Source organism: Camelus ferus, chromosome 11 (assembly GCF_009834535.1).
Source record: "Camelus ferus isolate YT-003-E chromosome 11, BCGSAC_Cfer_1.0, whole genome shotgun sequence".
Taxonomy (NCBI): domain Eukaryota; kingdom Metazoa; phylum Chordata; class Mammalia; order Artiodactyla; family Camelidae; genus Camelus; species Camelus ferus.
This window is the reverse complement of record NC_045706.1, coordinates 62,249,283-62,270,378: the sequence shown is the minus strand read 5'-3', so window position 1 is coordinate 62,270,378 and position 21,096 is coordinate 62,249,283. Positions and strand designations below refer to the sequence as shown.

The 21,096-nt window shown below is 42.0% G+C and overlaps 1 protein-coding gene and 1 non-coding gene across 15 annotated transcripts in view; one reads left to right on the top strand and one right to left on the bottom strand.

Moving 5' to 3' along the window:
• Positions 1 to 21,096, bottom strand: part of WASHC2A (WASH complex subunit 2A) — a 49,595-nt gene that overhangs the window by 4,319 nt on the left and 24,180 nt on the right. For 5 of the 14 annotated variants that reach the window (XM_032491687.1, XM_032491689.1, XM_032491690.1 and 2 more), the window contains 11 exons: positions 18,908 to 19,009; positions 17,230 to 17,361; positions 15,116 to 15,282; positions 10,421 to 10,523; positions 8,221 to 8,379; positions 6,191 to 6,376; positions 3,948 to 4,076; positions 3,733 to 3,813; positions 3,035 to 3,157; positions 1,993 to 2,055; positions 1,430 to 1,642 (listed from right to left, as the gene is read on the bottom strand). In XM_032491687.1, the coding sequence (XP_032347578.1) occupies positions 1,430 to 1,642; positions 1,993 to 2,055; positions 3,035 to 3,157; positions 3,733 to 3,813; positions 3,948 to 4,076; positions 6,191 to 6,376; positions 8,221 to 8,379; positions 10,421 to 10,523; positions 15,116 to 15,282; positions 17,230 to 17,361; positions 18,908 to 19,009 (1,458 nt within the window). The remainder of the gene's footprint in view (positions 1 to 1,429; positions 1,643 to 1,992; positions 2,056 to 3,034; positions 3,158 to 3,732; positions 3,814 to 3,947; positions 4,077 to 6,190; positions 6,377 to 8,220; positions 8,380 to 10,420; positions 10,524 to 15,115; positions 15,283 to 17,229; positions 17,362 to 18,907; positions 19,010 to 21,096) is intronic. The other 9 variants (XM_032491688.1, XM_032491696.1, XM_032491693.1 and 6 more) reach the window with 6 other exon arrangements.
• On the top strand, positions 9,057 to 9,128 carry TRNAV-AAC. The gene has a single exon. It is a non-coding gene; the product is annotated as a tRNA-Val (tRNA).

Sequence of the window (21,096 nt, the reverse complement as noted above, 5' to 3'; positions counted from 1 at the left end):
TTTTTGAGTCTTTTGAGGGCAATTTCCACTCAGTTTCATACAAAAGGTTTCATCCGCCACTGGAACCCTGTGAAGTAGGTGTGTTGGTATGCTCTGTGTCCCACGGTGCTCCCTGGCCCCTACTCTGCCCTCAGTTTCAATGTGGGAATCTTTCAAAACGAGAACAAATCAGGGGGAATCTGGTACTGACCTTTAATAGAAGGCTAGCCTAAAATTGGGCCCCAGGAGCAGAGAGATAAGATAAAGAAAGAGAGGTAATCTCACATGTTCTTTTCTTCAAGTCAACAAACACTAACTCCAAGCGTTAAATACTTTACGTAAGAAAATGTGGCTTAGGAATCAGAACTTTTTCAATAAAACCTCGAAATATGAGTCACTTATTAGCAATAATGTAATATTTGTAGTATTTCCAAAAACATACAATCAAGTAGTTTTAAGAAGGCATAAGATACTTTGGGCAAAGTACTTGATTGTGTTAGTCTTTTTCAAGGAAATTTCACAAATTGTTTCATGAAGCAGCCAATTTAAGCTTAACCAAAAAAAAAAAGAGAAAAGAAAAAAAGATATTTTATTTTTTGTAAGAAAAACAGATTTGGAAATATCTGAAATGAATGTATCTGCAGGGTTATCCTAGGTACTGTCGCCTACTCAGAGAACAGCTCAGACTTTTTTTTTTGACAGGAAGACTGGATTGAAAAAGCGAGAACCAACTAAAAAGCAAAACCCCCAAGAGCTCACAGTCCATTTGGCACAAGTCCACAGTCCTATGGAACAGTGTGACAGGACCATAAGTGCCAGGGGATCTCAGGGAGGGAGCCCGGGACAAGGGGCAGGACGGGAAATATCCCCGAAGCTGTGAAGTCTGTGCAGAGCTGTCGATGAGGAAGAGGAGACAGCGGGAGCTGATGGCGGCGGCGGCAGCAGGTCGGGGCATGTGTGTTCAGGGAACAGTGCCTGCTGAGACTGGGTTTAGGCTGATAGTGTCGGGGTGACTGGTGGGGAAGCTGGAAGCTTCAGTGAGCATAGACTGTAAAAGGCTTTAATACCAAACTGAGGAGCCTGACTGTCCTCCTTTGAGCAGTAAAGAGATGGCAGAGGAAGCACAGGGTAAGGAGATCGGCTCTGTGTTTAGAAGACCTCCACGTGGCAGTGCCAGAGAACCGGGAGGTCTTGGGACTTCACTGTATCTCCTGAGCAGAGTGTAAATGGAACAAATGCGGGCAGTGGGAGAGGAGACACAGAACCAGGGAGGTGGAAGGAGGGCGGAAAGGCTGAAGGAAAGATGAGGTACCTCCTTCAAGTGAGGAATCACGGTCAGCCTATTATGTGCAAAGGATGGAGTAGGAAGAAACACACGAATTGTTCTGGTTTTTTGTTGTTTTTTTTTTTTTTAAAAAGGCAGGCAAGGAAGCAAAGGCAGTTTCCTCACCTTGTTGGCACTGGGTAAGGTGTCTGCCTGAGCTGGGAGATCAAAACTCACACCAGCCTCCCCGCTCCCGGGAAGAGCAGGCACACTTTCTGGACTGTGGATCCTCCCGGGTTCAGACGAAGGACAATCCAACTCCGACAAAACAGGCTTCTTTCCCGAGATCTGGGTCGTCGCTGCAGGAAGCAAGGCTGCTGGGTTAATTGCTAAATTTGCCTGAAAAAGAAAGATGAAACTTACTCTGTATGCTTCCTTAAACACAACAATCTACTATCATTACTGGGACACAGGAAGAGAGACTGTACATAATATAATGTACGAGAGGAGAAAGAGGTGAGCAGGGAAGTCTCCTGATCTAGTCTTAGAATGAAAACAGATGGTTATACACCTGTGCCCACCGCAGGGACCAGAGAAGAGGTGTTACAGACCCAGCACACAGGAAGCAACAGCTAGAGGGTGAAAAGGAGATGAGAAGATGCCTGGCAGCAGCTGACAAAAGGAAAACCCCAAAAAGTTTACAGATGCCGCAAGGCAGGCAACGAAGATTCCAGACATGTTATAATTACTTGTATTTTCCAGATCCGAGGGGATGGCTCTTTGCTTTTAAATGGAGCGGGACCTGGAGAGTCCTGTGTGAAATTACATTCAGTTAAAAATCCATCAGGGAAACAGAAGGAAAAGTGTCTCCTGGATTACGCTTATGTCTGTAAATAACTCTGTGATGGAACAAAGCTGTCAATTTCTGTAGTTCTATAATGGAAAAGGCATTCAGATCTCTCTTGGGGCCTCAAAACATCTCACTACATTACTTCATTTGTGACTCTTTATCCACTGTGAAAGTAGAGGGCTGTGAGAGCAATCATGGAGTAAAGGGAGACAAAGGTCATGAGTAAGATTCGTTAAGAAGTGCGGTGTATCCGAGCACCAAAACCTGGTTAAAGCAGCTGGTTATCTCACACGGCAAATATTACAGAGCACACAGAAATTCAACTGCAGCCTAATGCACTCGTTTTAGGGGCAGAAGAAGCTGAGACTCGAGTCACTGGAGAGGTGCTAGTCCTCATGCCTCATTTGGTAGCTCAGAGCACTGAGGCCTCAGTGAGACGTCCAGGGACAGCTCTCAGCCAGAACCAGGACTCGCTGTCTGGTGCTGGTCTGTTCTCAGGAGTGGCGCCATAGAGAAGACGGCTGAGGATGGAGGCCTAATAGTGATGAGCTCAGAGGAGGTAACACAGAGACGGAACCGAGAAATTGGATGTAATTGATACTTAATTCTAATAGAATCCTACACCAAGGTAGCTCAAAGGGAGAAATGGGGTTCTAGTGGGAAGAAGGTATTCATCCTACTTTAATTCTATCTTGGAATCAAACCTGAGGGTACTCCAAATAGAACGGTAAGTATAGATTTGTGGAACCGGAGTGTGGAGTGAGGAGAGGAGAGATGAGCAGCGGTTAAAAAACAAAAACAGTAAACAAAGAGAGGTGGTCCTGGTGGTTGTGTCCTCCTTAATTAAGAGAACTCTGAAGGACCTGGGGCCTGCATGAAGGAGTTACTCTGTACTGGGACGCAAACAAGAGCTGAGAGTCCTTAAAGAGATCAGTTCTAACCTGAGGTGTCTCCAATTTCCATATGCATTTTTCTTTGATACCTTGAGTGGATTCAGGATGTTTCTGATTCTTGAAAGAGGAAACAGACTGGTCTTTTTTCACTACCTTCTTCTTTTCTGGTATCTTCAAAAGCAAAGAATACCCAAAGTCTGTTAAGTATCTTGGAAATTTTAAAGAAAAGTCATAATGCAAAAAAAGAAGAAGGAAAAAAAAGAGTGGCTTCTTAGTTTTAAAAGTCAACTCTCAAATGAGGGTCAAATGCACAAATTCAAAGGTGACATTTTAGAAATAGCGTTCTAAAGGCTGTGACTTCTCAGGCGTCCTCTCTGTGGTAAACAGAAAATTGAGAGTACTTACAAAATCTACTGGGGAAGGGGGGAAATGACACACACAGGCTAACCACACCCAGATTTATAGCCTTCTACCTGAAAGGCATGAATAGTTTGTCATCGTAACACATGCATTGGTGTTTCAATAAACAAAAATCAAACAAATGTGTCATACAGTGAGAAAGCCTGAGTCAGTTAATGCTTTAATGTTAGTTAGGAAACATAAGATGGGGACAACATGAACACTGTCATCAGCACATTATTTGCTGTCCACTAGAGAGCATTCTCCTTAATCATGTAATTGGACATTAATTTCCTCTCCCAGAAGCCTTCCCACACACCGCAGTACTGAGAACAAAAGGCTGGTACCAAAGGATGCGACTTGGCAGAGCTGAAAAGATCATCGTCTTCATCATCCCCAAATAGGCTCCCAACACTTGGCTCCAGCAACTAGACAGAAGAGACAAAACTCAAATTCAATATCCAAAGCAAAAACAATTCAAAGAATGCTCCAGGTAAAGCTGTGGAGATCACACCTAATATGACAGCAAAGCCCTGAGGGGGGAGAACCAACAGGAACTGACCCTGGTTTTTTTGGTGCCGGAGAAAAGGTCAACATCTGGGTCATTGTCCTTCTGGAGCTTGTGACTAAAAAGGAGCTCTTCATCCTGGAAGACGCCTGTGCTCTTGGGGCGGGCCTCAGGCTCAGGACTCTAGGAAAAAGAACAAAGTTCATGTATTTTACAGAGTCGTAAGGATTTTTCTCAAGGAAATCACACACAGCTGCAAAGACGGAACCACAAAGATATGCCCTGCGGCTCTGTTTACAGTGGCTAAAGGCCGGACACAGGCTGAGTGCCAATCAGAAGGGGAATGATGCAGTCATATGACGGAAAGACTACGGAGATATCAAAAATAGTGGAGAGTATATAGAAATACAGATATATAATCTGGAGAGATCATCTTTCAACCTTTGTATAGAGTCTGAACTGTTTATTTAAGAACGATCCTTAGTTCCACATGGAGAAATATTTTAGGGGTGAACACACATAAAATTAAACAAATTCTCTCCATCTCATCCCCAAAGGGAAGAAGAGACACCGACTGACTTAATATTGGAAACTACAGAAAGTGGTCAAGTACGTATCTCTAACTTGAACTTATCAGCATCTGAGGCCAAGGACCTGGCACAGGTGTGACCGGCCAACCTTTGCCAATGCTGTCCACCTTCCACTCCACCACTGTCGGATCCCAAATGAGTTCTTTTTGTTTGCTAGGGAATCTGATATTCAAAAGTTACTATTTACATCACTTGGTTTGAACTCTAATGCCCCCAGCTGGATTCTAAAATTCCCTCTTCTTCTTTAGTATCACAACTACAAATTAAAATAACAATAATGACAATAAAAAACTCACTTCTGACAACTACATCACATTAAAAATTAACTAATAATTATTATTGGTTACACACAAAAAGTAGTGTAACATAGCAACTAAGGTTAAAAGTTCTGGAACCATGAAAATTCCATACAAAAATCATCCACAGAAAGAGACTGGAAGGAAATATAGCAAATTATTCCTTTTCACTACGTGTAGCTCTCATTTATAAGCAGGCTACTACTGGTACAACAAACAAATTCATAAATCATTTGTTGTAAAAATCAACGTGGACTATATCCTCAGTTTGATTTACAAAAAACATTGGCTATCTATGGCCCATCACCTGTTCCCTATTTTTTTAACACCTTTATTGAGAGGAAAATTCACATACCATAAAATTCACTCATTTTTAGTATATTCACAGGGCCGTTCACACACCACCACAATCTCAGTTTAGAATATTTGCATCATCTCAAAAAGAACCCCCAGGCCTGTCAGCAATGACTCTCCATCCCTAGCTACTTCTTTCCTCAGACCCCGGCAACCACTGATCTGCTTTCATCTCTCTCTGGATTTGCCCATTCAGGACATTTCAAATAAATGAATTCATACAATATGCAGTTTTTTGTCACTGGCTTTTCTTTCATTCAGCTTATTTTCAAGGGTCATCTATGTTGTAGCATGTATCAGTAATTCATTCTTTTGTTTTTGTTTTTGTTTTTCTAATACTTTTAAAAAAATCTGTTTTTATATATGGTGGCTAACATTTGTAAATCTCAAATTCCCACCCCCTCTCACTGGTAACCATTAGATTGTTTACTAAGACTTCGAGTCTGTTTCTGTTTTGTAGATGAATTCAGTGTCCCTTTTTTTTTTTTTTTTAAGATTCCACATATGAGTGATATCATATAGTATTTTTCTTTCTCTTTCTGGCTTACTTCACTTAGAATGACGATCTCTAGGTCCAATTCTTTTATTGCCAAATAATATTCCACTGTACACTTATAACACATTGTTTATCCATTCATCAGCTGATGGACACCTGAGTTGTTTCCATCCTTCGGCTATTATGAGTAATACGGTGGGGAACATCACACTCAAGTTTTTGTGTGAATGCATGTTTGCATTCCTCTCGGATGTATACCTAACAGTGGAATTGCTAGGTCATGTGGTACCTCTTACATTTAACCATTTGAGGGACCACCAAATTGTTGTCCAAAGTGGCAGCACCATTTTACATTCCCAACAGCAATGAGTGAGGGTTCCAGTTTCTCCACATCCTCACCAATACTTGGCCATTATGAAAAAGGTCAACAATGAGTGACGGTGTGGATGTGGAGAAACTGAAACCCTCAATTCTCCAGCAACTCACATCACAGAACTGACACTGTGAAATGAGACTCCTTTACCCTTCTGAAGACTTGAACCTTAATTGCTTTTTTCTCACCTTTCCTACTTCTTTCTTCAGAGCCTGGAAGCTGTTTTGATCTTCCGTTTTATCCTCATCCTCATCAAATAAGCTAAGAACCGTTTTAGTTCTACTTTTACTTCCTTTGTCCAGGGAAGATGATGGTGAAAATAAATCAGAATGCTTGGCTGCTTCCTGATTAGATACATTCAAAGGTGCTTCCTGCTAATGGAAATAATAAGAGAAAAAAATGAGTAACATCTGGAAGTACAAATTATCTTGTGGGGCCTCCCAAGCACCTCATGAATTCACTAACTGTCACATTTGCATGTTTCAGGGCACGACAGCCAATTATATCTACTCCCGGGTAACAAAACACTGAGGCCAATTCTTGATCTGATGGAGTCTTGTACAGATAATTCATAGTCAAAGATGATTTTTCCAATCAGTTTAAAGCCTATACACATAACTCCTTACTACCAAGATACATATATATCATCTGCACATATATTACCTTGATCCACAGGGTTGCTTGTGAGCAACAAACAACTTCAAAGTCACAGAGGTAACACAAATGCCGATCACTGGGAATGGATCATATATTTCCTAGTATTTAACTAACACATAATTCCCAAAGAGAAACTTAATTGACAAAATCTGACACTTAAACTATAGAAGGCTTATTACACCATATTACACAATTAGAAGAATCTCTGAAATAATCTTAAAATACAGCATTTATTCATTTAACAAGCACCACATTTCAGGGAAGACACACGGGGTGTAAGAACCACTGTTACTTATGAACGGCCAAGAAAGAAGAAACAAATCCCAATTAAATGTGTCATCAATTGTCAAGCGTATTGTAATTTCAAAGTGGTTAAACTGAAAAAATATGCTTTTTTAAAGTAAGTATGTAATTTTAAAAGCCCCTACTGTGTGCAAGGTAATACGCTAAGCACCACAGACATGGCGGTGAGTGAAACAAACATGGCCCCAGTCCTCAAGAACCTTGTACTCAAGCAAGGGAGATGGCAGTACGATAAGCAGCTAGAGTTCAGGTTGGGGCGGGCTGTGCCCGAGGTAACCCAGGGGACACGGCAACACAGAAAAGGGCCACAGTGAATCAGTGGGAAGAGAATGTCACATGACGACTCAGGTACAGTTAAAATGTTTGCATCATTGCAGCTCCAAGAAGCCTCGATGGAAAAAGTGTACGCAACATACTTCATGTGGGCCTTAGAAAAAAGATTAAACCTAGATGGTTGAACAGAGTACGAGAAAAGTTAGGGAAAAAAAAAGAAAAGGCAGAGACTGAAGGCAATCGCTGATTCCCAGAGATGCCAGCCTGCTCGCAAGAAGAATGCTAATGTTTTAGGAGAAGACAAATTTCACTTTACTCCATAATTCACAGCCAAAGTCAGGGTTGTGTAAAGAAAGGTAAACTAAAATCTTCTTAAAGCTGTCATTTTAATTCAGGTACACATGGGGAGTTGAAGAGAACCAGGGGAAACAGACAGACTACGGAGAAAGCAAGCAAGTCAGAAAGAGCATTCATGCAGAAAGAAAACCAAAATGAAAAATGAGATGAGACAGGGGGAGGGTAGAGCTCGGGGTAGAGTGTATGCTTAGCATGCACCAAGTCCTGGGTTCAATCCCATTACCTCCATTAAAAAAAAAAAAGATAAATAAATAAACCTGATTACCTCCTCCACAAAAAACAAAAGCAGAAACAAAACAAAAAGAAAAACGAGATGAGACAGAGGAGGGCAAAACAGACATCAACACAAAATAACAATAATAACGTAAAAGGGGAAAAACACACATCACCGTGTGCACACGTCCACCGGGAGGAGAGACTGGAAGGCAAAGGCAGAGCTGAAGGTTTCCCTGGATGGTGGGAGCATAAATTTTCCTCTGCAGTTTTCAGTGTTTTCGAAATTTTCAACAAATGAGCTGTTTATTTTCTGCGGCAGAAAAAATGTCCAAGTGTGTGTGCGGGCATGCGTTTTACAAGAACATGCGAGAGACAAAAATAACAGAATATACAAGAAAAAAAAAAAGTCTACCGTTTTGGACTCCTCAGTGACACGAGTCCTCCCAAATTCTGCCGACCCTTTGGCAGTCTCAGGCTTCTGAGCCACAGGTTTCACCCCGAACTGTGCCTCCTCCTTCCCTTCTTCATCACTGAACAGCAAAGGGGTTCCTTTAGGGACAGTCTCTTTTTTCTATCAAAAGAAAAGTTAATGACATCCTCAAAAAAAAAAGAAAAGAAAAGAAAAGAAAAGTGTGCCTGATGAGCGTGGCAATGTATAGAACAAGCCCAAGCACGTGAGAGCGTTAGCAAAAGGCTGGGGTCAGGAGAGACAGGACAGGGCGGCGAAAAGGGCACAAACAGGGAGCAGCAGTCATCACCGCACCTGCCACTGACAGTTCCCGCCACCGTTATCGTCTGCACCTGTCTCAAGTCTGTTCACACCTTGTGTGCGCCAGTGCTCAATTCCTACATCTGCCACCCAGACAGGTACTCCTCCCTCCTCCCCACCTCCCTTCCCTGTCGTTTCAGCTATCTGACATCATCCACAGCTGTCTTGACAAAACAAAGCACCCACCAGATGACTTCATCTCCCACCCCAAACTTTCACTGTCTGCATTCAGCACAGGCTAAAAGTGACCACCGGCTGACCCCTGATTATGATCCTTCATCCATCTACACCTCATCAATCCTCACTATTCCTTAAACCTACTGTAAACCTTCCATGCTTGAGCCTCACTGTCTGGAGAAGCAATTTCTCCTCATCTTTCAAGCAAGGCCCAGCTGAGATGTCATCTGGAAAGGTTTTCCTGTTCTCCTGAATAGGCTGTCAGTTGCTTCATTGATAAGAATATTTATATGAAAGCTGGGGAGGGTATAGCTCAGTGGTAGAGTGCCTGCCTAACATGCACGAGGTCCTGGGTTCAATCCCCAGTACCTCCATTAAAAATAAATAAATCCAATTACCCCTGCCAAAAATTTTTTTTAAAAAATTTGAAAAGAATATTTGTATCTATACCTAGCCCTTCCTTTTACTTTCTTCCTAATTTGCATTAAAAGTTATCATACATCTACTTGTCCATTCACTTGAAAGGATCATACAGTCTGTTTCCACCACCAGTCACGGTGTTTTATACCAAGCGGTGCTCAGCACAAGTTAGCGAGCACTTTGCCTCATCTCCCATCTTTTCCTTATGCAGAGGCGGGGGTTTCAGAGATTAGGAGACTGAGGTTATGTAACTTGCCCAGAGTTACTGGCATCTTTGAGGTAAGTGACCTACCAAAAATTCTTGAGAAAAATACTGCAACTCTGTCATACTAATCAGACTAGATGGTAAGAGGAAGTAAGTTTTGAAGAAATATCTAAATCAGGTTGGGAAGACAAATTTGGGAAACTAAAGAACATGACTGACTATGATAGAAAAAACTATGAATGAATAATAATAATAAGGTAAGGAGATTTTTAGTTACTGTTAGAAAGAGGTCTGTAAAACACATAATGATTTGAACTCAAAATAAAGGACTGGAAACCCACAAAAGTTTCCAAAGAGGTAAAGCAAGACCAAAGTGATCTAAGGAAAAAACGTTTGTGGAATATGCTGGACTCACTAAAAACTATATAAAATGTCGATGCAAGTGGATTAGTGTGAAAAATGAGACTTAAGCATGGTGGAAAGTAGCCTCCCTTCATAGAACGATGGTCCTTACACCAAGGAAAATGCCACCCAAACTACTGGTTTTAAATCTTCCTCAAGATACCCTGACTCTTCATCTTCATTCTGAAATTAATTTTCTTGATAGGTTTACAACTGAGCTGCACTTAACTTTAAAATATTCTAGGAACTCTAAAAACAAAAAATCTTTTATACACTGTTGCCTAAAGGGGATAATATTTTACCAGCTCAGTGTGCAGTCCTTCAGCTGGTTAAGATGCATTACCTTTGACCTTCTGTCTTATTTAACAATCATAATGACTACACCTTCCAAGAAGTTTTCTATTTCCAGAACCTTCAAAATTCAATAGATTACTAATCACTTCTCCAGGGTAGAAGTCTGCACACGTGCTTCCTCTGTAAAATACCGCTAACCAGAAGGTATTTCTAAAACTAGGCAAACAAGTTTCTCTGTAAGACTCAGCCTCCAAGGTTGGGTTTTAGGACCTGATGGAGGGCAGTATCACTATTCACGTAACATCACCTCAAGGATATTTCCTGGGCCTAAAAGGTTAAGAATACCGTTGCTGCAGGAGGAACAGATGTGGGAGGGGAGCCGAACAGGGAGCTTCCACTGTCACCATCATCTTCAAAGAGGAGTGATGCTCTCTGGGTCTTCTTTTGGCTACACAAACAAATGGAAAGTCAAATGCAAGGTAAATGTGATTTTCAAAACAGTCTATTCTTTCTAGGCCACACCTGCAGGAACCCACCTGCCACCAAAATGCCCAAGTCATCTGTTGACCTTACATGGTTTAAAGTGGCAAGAAAAACCTTTGAAGTAGGTGCAGTCTGTGTCCAGCAAATCACCAGCCGCCATCCCGTATTCTAGGGTGGACGCCAAAGGCCCTCCCTCATCTTATCCCTTTCCAGTTACTTCTAACTCCCCGCAGGTGCACTAGCTGTTAGTTCTGCCAGGGCACGCAGCACACTTAGCATCTGCAAACGCAGCATCCTCTCTCACCAGGCCCAGTGGCAGAGGACGAACCAGGAGGGAGCACCTAGGCCTATTTCCAGAGCGGTCGGGAAGGCAGCTGTGAAGAGGTTGCAGGACCGGGGCCTGCCTCAGGCTGGGACTTGTGGCCTGGTGTCGCCACAGCCACTTAACCTTGTCTTTCCAAAGTGCCTCTCTGACCTTCCATGCCTTCTCTTCAAACCTGAAACCCATCCCATGCTGCCCCCTCCATACACAGTCTCTAAGAACGTGGGAAAGCAGAGCTCACGGTCACTGTTCACCACGGCAGTACTCACCCACCTCTACCCCAGGATGGGCGACCGCAGCTGAAATCTAGCCCCAGCTCCCCCCACCACCTTCCTCCAGCCTGTCCTCACCTACCTCTGCTCTTAGGAATTCCACACTGGCCCCTACGGAGAAGTCAATTAACATCTGCCACGACAAATACTAAGACCTTGTAAGGAACAGAATCATAAAAGTGGAGAAACACAGGGAGGCCTAGCATCAGACGTGGGGTAACAGCACTCTAGAGAATCACCGAAGTGATGAAAACTCCAAATTCAATGTTAGCTAGAGAAAAATAATACTAGTCAGTCATTTCAGTATTTTGCTTACCATATCCATCTACTTACAGTAAATATTAACTAGCATATACACCAGTAAGTCTATGCACCATGATCTTTTTTCTAAGTTTAACTGTTAACAAGGCATAATATAAGGGTAGCCACTAGTTTAACATTGAATGTCTGCCTACATCTTAAAAATATCTAAGGGTGACTGACTAGGGACCACAACCAACCAAACAGTTGAACATACTTACACTGAAGGACAGCTAAAAATTAAGTCTATACCTTGAAGAAATTATAAAAGCAAAGAGCCAATTTGTAATGACACAGTAAGGTAATATCTAATATGCCTTTAAGGCTATATACTGATAAAAATTTACCCAAGTTATAAGCAAAATACATGACTACTAGGGGATAAATGATCACAAAATATTCCAAAAATCACTACATCAGATGCCAAAAGAAACCAAAAACCTTATTAAGCAGTTACAGCAGAAGAAAATCTTAATGCATCATTTTCAGAACTATTTCTAAAAAACAAAACCAAAACCAACCAATGCACCAAAAAAAAAAAAAGAAAAATAAGAAAAAAAAATCTGATGCCAGATTCTGAAGTTATAAGCTCGAGAAAAGCTGGTTAGCTCTCTGGACACAGTTATGACAGCTAATGACGGGGAGTTCTTAACCTCGGACCTCATTCCACACCCTGGGCAACCTCAGGCTAAAATGGGCCTCCTGTGGAGATCTGGCCGCAGCAGAAAAACATGCAGCTCAGCGAGTGGGGTTGTTTCTCATGAATAATGGGCTGAATATCTTGATCCATTAAAAGGTACAGACGTCAAAAAACATTACGGTAACTATTGCGTTTCTGGCCTAAACCAGGACACTTCCGAGAGTGAGAGGGAGCATTATCATCACGCTGAAAAAACAGCATAAAGCAGGTCTGTCCAGGTGAGCTAGGCTGTTTGCGGGCCCCCCTTACAAGGCACTGCTTCACCACTTTGTTCGGGTCACAGAGCTTCTGTTCCTTTTTTTCAGAATGGGTTTTGAGTTATAATTTACCTACCACAAGATTTACTCTTTCATAGTGTACTCACAGGGTCGTGCAACGATCACCATAATCAAGTGCATGGCATTCCTGTCCACCTAAAGTCAAAGCGCACACCTGTTCACGGTCCCTGCAAATTCTCCCTTCCCCTCCGCCCCAGGCAAGCACGCATCTAGTTTCTGTCTCTGTGGATTTATCTCCTCCGGACATTACACACCAATGGAATCGTAACACGTGGTCTTCTGTGACTGGCTTCTCTCAATCAACACAAACGTTTCAGGGTTCATGTATACTGCAGCATGTATCATCAGGACTTTATTCCTTCTTACTGCTGAGTAAGAGTCCACTGTATGTTTATGGAACACTTTGTGCCTCCTTCAGCTGGTGGGACTTTTGGGTTGTTTCCATTTTGGGGCTATTATGAGTAACACTGTGAGAAACATTCACATACAAGCTTTTGGGTGGATGTGTTTTTGTTTCTCTTACATGTGTACCTAAAACTGAAATTGAATCATACGGTATCTCCATGTTTAACTTTTTCTCGGACGGCTAGACTGGGCTCCCAAGTGGCTGCACCACTTCACACTGCCACCAGCAGTGTACGAGGGCACCAATTCCTCCACATCTTCTTTTACACATACTATTGTCTATAAAAGCATTTTTTGAGAATCTGATGAAAGCTATGAATTATTTCCTCTGAAAAATGCCCATACATAAAATTTTACAGACTACTTCAGAAATTACTAGAGGGAACAAGCCTGGAGCAGAGAGAGCACTCCTGAAAGCTAGGTACTGGGTACAGCTGGTCCTGGGACCTACAAATGAAACATGTTTCCTGATCTCTAAACCTGTGATCACACATGTGTGGTAGGGGGCAAAGGGAGCAGGTGCACGGGGAAACAGGTAACTTCTATACCATGTAGAAAATGCTCAAGTGCAGTAGAGCCATGGGGAGGGAGCAGGGGGGTGGAAATTAAAGACAGAGTTATTTTTGCTCTACACTCTATTTTCTTCATCTGCTGGGTTAGGGAAGGCTTCTCAAAGTAGAAGGCTTAATTTGAGTCTTGAAAGAAGCTGGGCAGGCAAGAATGGAAGGACAATGTCCCAGGAAAGAAGGAGAGCAAAATGATAAAATAATAATAATAATAATAACAACAACAACAACAACAACAATAAAGGAATGAAATGTTAATTCCCCTACATGAAAGATAATAAATGACATTTAGGTGTTTATAAGGTACTAGCTATTGTGCTAAGCTTTTCACATTTGGATTGCATTTAATCCTCTCAATGATCCTGTGAGAAAAGTACTGTTATCATTTTTGTTTACCAGATGAGAAAACTCAGACCCAGAGAAGTTACATAACTTGTCCAAGGCTATTCAAAGAGTGACTGGCAAGACCAGAATTTATTATCAGGTATTGGGATTCCAGATCCTGTAGTCTTGACCAGAGGCCCAAGATACATCCAGGGGTGAAGTCATGGGGCCTAAAGTAGAAATGATGACATCTGAAGAGATCACAATATTCAGAGACAGAAACAGATACTTCTGAATCTATTAAATCAAAATTAAAGCTCAACTACACCAATGCAGAGAGTTTGCAGGTCCAGTCAATTGCCTTTTTAGGCTAATACCATTCAGTTAAATTTCAAAGTAATAATTTTAAGAATCTCAAAAGAAAAAAAATATATATATATGCAAGGGAATTATTCTAAACGCTAATGTGGCATGCATGTTAGAACTTGCAGTGACTGTGAACAGGTGTGGGTTTTCACTTTAGGTTGACAGAAATATCATGCACTTTTTAAAAAAATTTTTTTACAGTATCAACAACAGCCCATGCTCCCTCTACAGAAACTGCCGGCTTCAGTCCAAGCATCGATGTGCAGGAACACCTAGAATCAGCTGGGGATTACCAGCAACTGGTGTGATACAGCACAGCTCTGCAGATGACGATCTCCCTAACTGGATGTGTTTTCTATGCTGCACAGATTTCTCCCCAAACAACAAACTAAGTAACTTCGACTAAACTTTACATTTTTTAGGGTATCCGGGGTGGGGGGGGGGAGACAAAAGAGATAGCAAACTACTTAAACCTCTAACAAACTAAGAAAAATAATATTTTAAAGTTAAAAATATATATATAAGAAGAATAAATTAGGTAAGAACTCATGATGAAAAACATTTCCAGGTAGGGAGGTGGGAAGGGATAAACGGAGTTAGAGATTTGCAGATACTGACTGGTATATATAAAATAAATAAACAAGTTTATACTGTATACTGCAGGGAAATATATTCAGTATCTTGTAGTAGCTCATGGGGAAAAAAAATATGAGAGTGAATATATGCATGTTTGTGTATGGCTGGGGAACTGTGCTGTACACCAGGGGCTGACACAACATTGTAAACTGACTATAATTCAATAAAAAATGGAAAAAAAATTTTTAATTAAAATAATAAAAAAAAAATTTCCAGTACCAGGAGAGAATACCTTCCAAGTAAAAATCAAAGACCGTCTCATTTGCATGATTATCAGGTGATGAATAATCAGCATGTCACCCCCAACAAATGACATCGTGCCCAGCAAACCACCTTCACCTGTTAGCACAGAGGCTGATGAAATGATTTCTTACGATGGCTGTCTCACCTGTCCTTCGCAATAGCAAACAGATCGTCGTCGTCGTCGTCCTCCTCAAAGAGGCTGGTCTTTTTCACAGCCTTGACCTCCTGGTCCTGGGTGGCCCCAGGGTCCCGAAGTTCTTTAGGCTTGTCAGATGCTGAGTTGGTCTGTGAATTGGTAATATTCCACTGGTCCTTAAAATATAAAATATATGTTAAAATCCAGTGGCAATTTAGATAAAGAAACCTAAGAAGTAAAATAAGTCACATTCGTTAAACTAAGCTGTATTTCACTTTTGGAGAAAGCTCACGTCCAAGACTCATCTTTGAACTCAAATCTAGACAGTTGGGCTCTTGACCTCAGACATTCCCACGTTTTCCTCCCTCACTATCGGCCAGTGTTTCTCCTGTCTACGCTCCTGTTCTGTGTGGACAAAGGAACGTCTCTACTTTAGAGATCAAAATTAATTATAGAGGGGGATGAGGCGGAGAGGCAGATTGAAAAAAAAAAAAAAAGTCAAGAATTCTCAACTTTGGAGGAAAATATTTAAAAATCCCAAAGCAGGCTGGGGGAAAAAAAAATGTATAAAATGCTTATGTGGTGTATGTGTGAACAAGACACATAAAAGCTGCCACTGATTCTTTTACTACAAAATTCCGAATCTGGCCTTTAGGAAGCATTTAAGGAAACCCCATCTGGCTATGCTCACCCCTTCAAATCGAGGAGCTCCTGAGCACGTGCTCAAGTGGGCCTGTGGTCTCTGGAGTCTAGAACTCTGCAAATCAAAGTGGGGTCCACAGGCAGCAGCCTTAGTTACACAGTCTCAGGGTCCACCCCAGACTGTCTGAACCAGAACCTGCATTTGTGATGCCCAAGTGATTTCTTCACACATCCTAGCCTGAGAAGAGTTCTCCTAAGGGCCGTGACACTCACCAGCCACCACACACTGGAATCCCCAAAAGTGCTTTAGAAAAAAATTCCCGACAGCCCACACCCCAAACCAATGAATTCAGAAGCACCAGAGGGGAATCCGCTATCAGTTCTCTTTACAGTTCTGCAACTGATGTCAACCAGCGGCCAACGTTGAGTCACTGTTCTGGAATCCTGGTTATTATTCACTCTGCACGTGCTGCTGCCCCAGCTTCAGCTAATATTTTTACTTCCCCTGAACCATGACAACACTGTAACAGGAAAAATTCCTACTGATGACTGGCCATTGCCCACAGGGATAAAAACCACTAACAGTATTAGGAAGGAACAAAAAGAGGAAAAACCCATCAGAAAGTCATCTGTGAGTAGAAAAAGCAAGTTATGTTGTGTCATTTTAAATTGCTTTCAATAAAAAAAAAAACTGAACACACAAAAAAAACTGAACCCAGGTATGATTTATCTATCCACATCATGCCCTCATAACTTTCTACAATGTTAAAATGAAGAAGAGTAATTATTATAATATGGGAAGATTTTTTTATGCTTATGGCTTCAATATTTTATTTAAAGTGTTTTTCTGTACACTTAAACCTGAAAGAGGGGGAGGGTATAGCTCAAGAGGTAGAGTGCATGTTTAGGATGCTTGAGGTCCTACGTTCAATCCCCAGTACCTTCTCCAAAAATAAAATAAAACCTGGAACCTCCCCCCACCAATTTAAAATAAAATAAAATGACACAATAATAAATAAATAAAATATAAAAAAGAAATCTGAACAGCAGCTAAGCTGTATTCAAGACTGGCTCCACTAATACGTATCTAGATAGTAAATGGAAACACTGTTAGGAGTTACAGAAAAGGAGTTAAACCAGCAGAAAATACTCCTTCCATGTCAGCTGTAGTTCTTAATAATAAAACACAGCGATCATTTAACTAGGTAAAGTAAGGCCTAACTCATTTGAGTTAGCAAACATTATAATTTGAGGGCCATATTTATTTAATTCCAAATCATTCTGAAAATATACTATACTAAGATAATATACTATACTAAGTATCTCTTTTTTTAAGGATAGAAAGAGTCTTGCGAACATAGTCTTTGGCGACTGAATTTCACTAGATCGAAACTAGGTAGAAAAAGGAAATGTTTAGGCCAGCCCCAACTCTTAAATCCACTGAAACACCTTCTACTCTTCCCTAGGGGATTTTAACCCACCTCCTCGTCACTGCTGAACAATAAGGCAGACGCTTTCTTTTTGGAAGGCTCAGAGGGTTTTGCTTTCTCTTGGCTCTGAGTTGGTAGAGATGAGGTCTGCTTCTTAGCAGCTGTAGCCCCAAAAAGATTATCCTAGAAGAACAAGTGGCAGCTGAGTATGACAACTTTGTACACACAGCACAAAAAACTTAAGATATTCTCTCATGTGAAAGGTTAGGGAATGAGACTCTAATCAGGTACAGAATATATACAACACCTTTTGAAGAAAAAAAAAATGACAATGCCAGGAAATCTCACTTCTCTCTTATATATAACCCTGTAACAACAGTCCACAATCTTCTCTGTGTTCATCCACAGAAGGGAAACAGACACCACAGAATTCAAGGGCAGAACACCTGGGAGGGAGCAGGAGGGAGAGAAATTTGGGGACAAGGTCACAGAAACAGGAGGGAACCCGGCTCCACCTGGGCATCCTGCGGGAGGGCCCCCCACGCTCATTAGGCCTGCAATTGGCATGAGAGCAGGACAGCCCCCACGGCAACCAGAAACCCGCACCTTTCTATGAATCAGAAACCAGAGCAATGGATAAAAGGGAAAAAACAGGGAGGTTTCTTCACTTTTTTACTTCTACGAAAGTCACACACCTGGGACAGAGGGAAGGAATGTCTTGTGTTTCCCGTTAATTTTAAAGAGATAATACAAAGTAATAGTTTACTAAATAAAGTCACTGGCCTCCTAAGAGCTGATTCTTACTCGTATAATGGCATTTGTAAATTTTTGTATAGTCAAGCATTCCAACAGTACCTGCTAAGGTACTTTTATTTAGGAAAGGGGAACAAAACTATCAAAAGGCCTGAGCCCAAGTTAGATAGAAAAACACTCTGAACAATATCCCATAGCAGGTGACAAGTCCTGAGTGTGGATATTCAAGGAAGAGAGCCTTTAAGGAAAGTGCGGGCAGGTGGGAAAGGCCTTGAGAATCTTGAACCGGCACTCGTTGGGGGTACCGGTGACAGCACTAACGTTACACACTCACTCCGCGCCACGCACTGTGCCAAGGGCGGGGCACCAGCTGTTTCAGCTGTCGCAATGACTGGGACAAACTCTTCAGCCAGAGGAGACTCCGAAAGGTTGTTACTTGCCCAAGGCCCCTGATTTGCACGTGGTGGAACCACGACATGAACGTGAGGGGTCGGAGGCCAAAGCCCATGAGTCCAGCCACCGCACGGTACTGGGTAAGAGCAAAGGTTCGGTTTGTCGTCCCTGTCATTTCCCTCCCCGGCTCTGCTGTCTCATCCAGGGCGGGAAAGAAAAGCAAGGTGAGGACATGGCTGCCTTCCTCCATCCACTCCTACTTTACCCCAGACATTCTTATAGATCGTTGGGTTGAAAAGTACTTCTTAAAGGCAGATTTATGTTTTTAATGAAATCTACGAAGCCTTGTGCAGAGCTGGGTCAAGAAATCTGAAGTCCTGCCCATTGTATAGCTAAGAGAACTTAAGAAAGGGGTCACTGAAATAAAAACCAGACTTTTTTTGTTACATGAGCCTTAGGGGGCTTGACTGTTTCCCTAATATCACGTTCTACTGTGTGAGCCTCTGGCTACAAAGTGACATCAGTAACGGTTTTCTGCTAGTGGAAAACCGGAATGTCTTGCGCTGCAGTTAACAGTGTTTACCTCTTCGTCTTCGTCATCAAAAAGCGAGACTGAGGCAGGGAGTTTGCTGGGCAGGACAGATGCGTCTTTTGACTTAGTCGCACTTTGAGAAGAAAACAAATCCTGTTGGATCAAGGTTAAAGGTTCTGGTTAACAAAAGATACCAGTTTTTTAAAGGATCAGAAGTAAAACACTAAAGATCGACATGATGGCTCCACTGCGTCCAGGTCTCTCTGTCTGAAAGGAAAGCTGGCTGTCACAGCCCTCGAGGAACACACGCATTAGAGCCTGTCCTCACCGTGCACAGGACGGAGGCCTGCAGGTGAGAGGGAACAGACCCACACGGGAGTCCAGGTGGCCTCACTGGAGCCCAGGGGCTTTGATACCTCCACCTGGATGACTTAAGGCAAGGGGAAATTTTCCAATCAATTTCCTCTCATGCTTCAAAAAAAAAAGAACTTCCCTTTTTCTGTCCAAAAAATCAGAGAGATTAAACAGATTTAATAATGAAAAGAGACGCTAGGCTCCCAAATTACTGCATCTACATTTGTTTTATTTAGTGGGGTCCCTCTCACCTCTTACTAAGAGTATGATATGATTTCTTTTTAATGAAGACAAATTCAATCTTGATCTTAAAATGTTTGGTATTCTACTTGAACTATAACTAGCAGATGCTGCAAACTAGAGAAAGAGCTGATAGATTCTGAAGAGATTTTCAAAATGCTATAAAATGTCAGCCTATAACGCAAAGAAAGATCTGCCAATTGAGCTGTGTGAACTAGAAACATGACCCAGGACAACTCCTCCCTGGGGAAGAGAAACTCCAGTACACAAGAACCAGACAAGGGGGACAAGAACATAGTTTCTAAGACCTCTCTGGATATATATATATTTTTTATGATGGAATCAATGTCTACTCAAATACAGAGCTAATGAGCTCATTAACTGAGGAGTGCTCTACTGGCCCAGCGGTCTTCGCCTGGGCCCCAAGGAGTCCCATGGGTCGGCTGAGGTAGAAGAGGCCACATGGGGGAGCCCCACACTTCCCACGCCTCTGCTGCACTTTACACGTTGACAAGAATTCACTTAAAGAAAGAGCTCTGTAGCTTTAAAAAAAAAAAAATCAAAACAAAGAACAAAACCAAATTTCAACATCGTTTTAGACTCTTGACTAATATCTTCCTTGGTGTTGAGGGAAAAAGGCTTTTCTATTACCTTAAACATGTCCCCAGAATGATTTCACAGGGCAAGCTTTAGCTTCACACCTGAGATATAAAGGCAGGAGTGAATAATCAATCCGTTTGGTCCAAAGTTCTTCCTGGACTGCATTGTTGGACCTCTCCTTGCTTAAAAAGCTGGACAGTAGCCAATAAAAACAATCTATGAGGATGCATGGGGGACAAAGCCTCTGCTGGTGGTTTTGAAACCTGTCTGCAATTTCACTTACACTCCTACCACCAAGCAGAGCAGTTTGCGTCCCCTGCCCTTGAACCTGGGCAGGCCCTCGTGACTGCCTCAACCCACAGAACGTGGCAGAAGTGACAACGCTGATTACTGAGGCGAGGTTACGAAAAGCAGTTCAGACATACCTCACTTTATTGTGCTTCACAGATAGTGTGTTTTTTTTCTACCACTTCAAAGCCTGTGGCAGCTCTGTCTCAAGCAAGTCTATCAGCTCCATTTTTCCAACAGCATCTGCTCACTTTGCTTCTCTGTCATATTCTGGTAACTCCTGCAATATTTTAAACTCTCCACCAACAAAATGATTGTGCCTTGTTGAAGGCTCAGATGATGTTTGGCATTCTTTAGCAATAAAGAATTTTTCAATTAAGGTTTGTACAGGTGTCACAATTACTTGAAATTACATGTAAATTTCTGCCGTGTCCACATCTTTTTCTGTGAAGGGGATCGATTACGCCCATTACACATTCTTAGATAGGTTTCCGATCCGTTAAAAGCATGACCTAAAACTAGCTCTAAAAGGATGGAGGCCTGGGGGAGTCAGAGAAAGCAGTCACACTTCTGAGAGCGATCACCTGTCATTGATTCACTGGAAGGATGACAGACTGGGGCTGTTTGCAAACCAGTGCCAGCACACACGCTAGATAAAAGGCTGTGCCAAAATACATATCACTACACCACTACGCCCACTATTAGAGAGACCGCTGAAAAAGGAAGCAGTATGCTAATTTCTGCTCTGATGCAAGCAC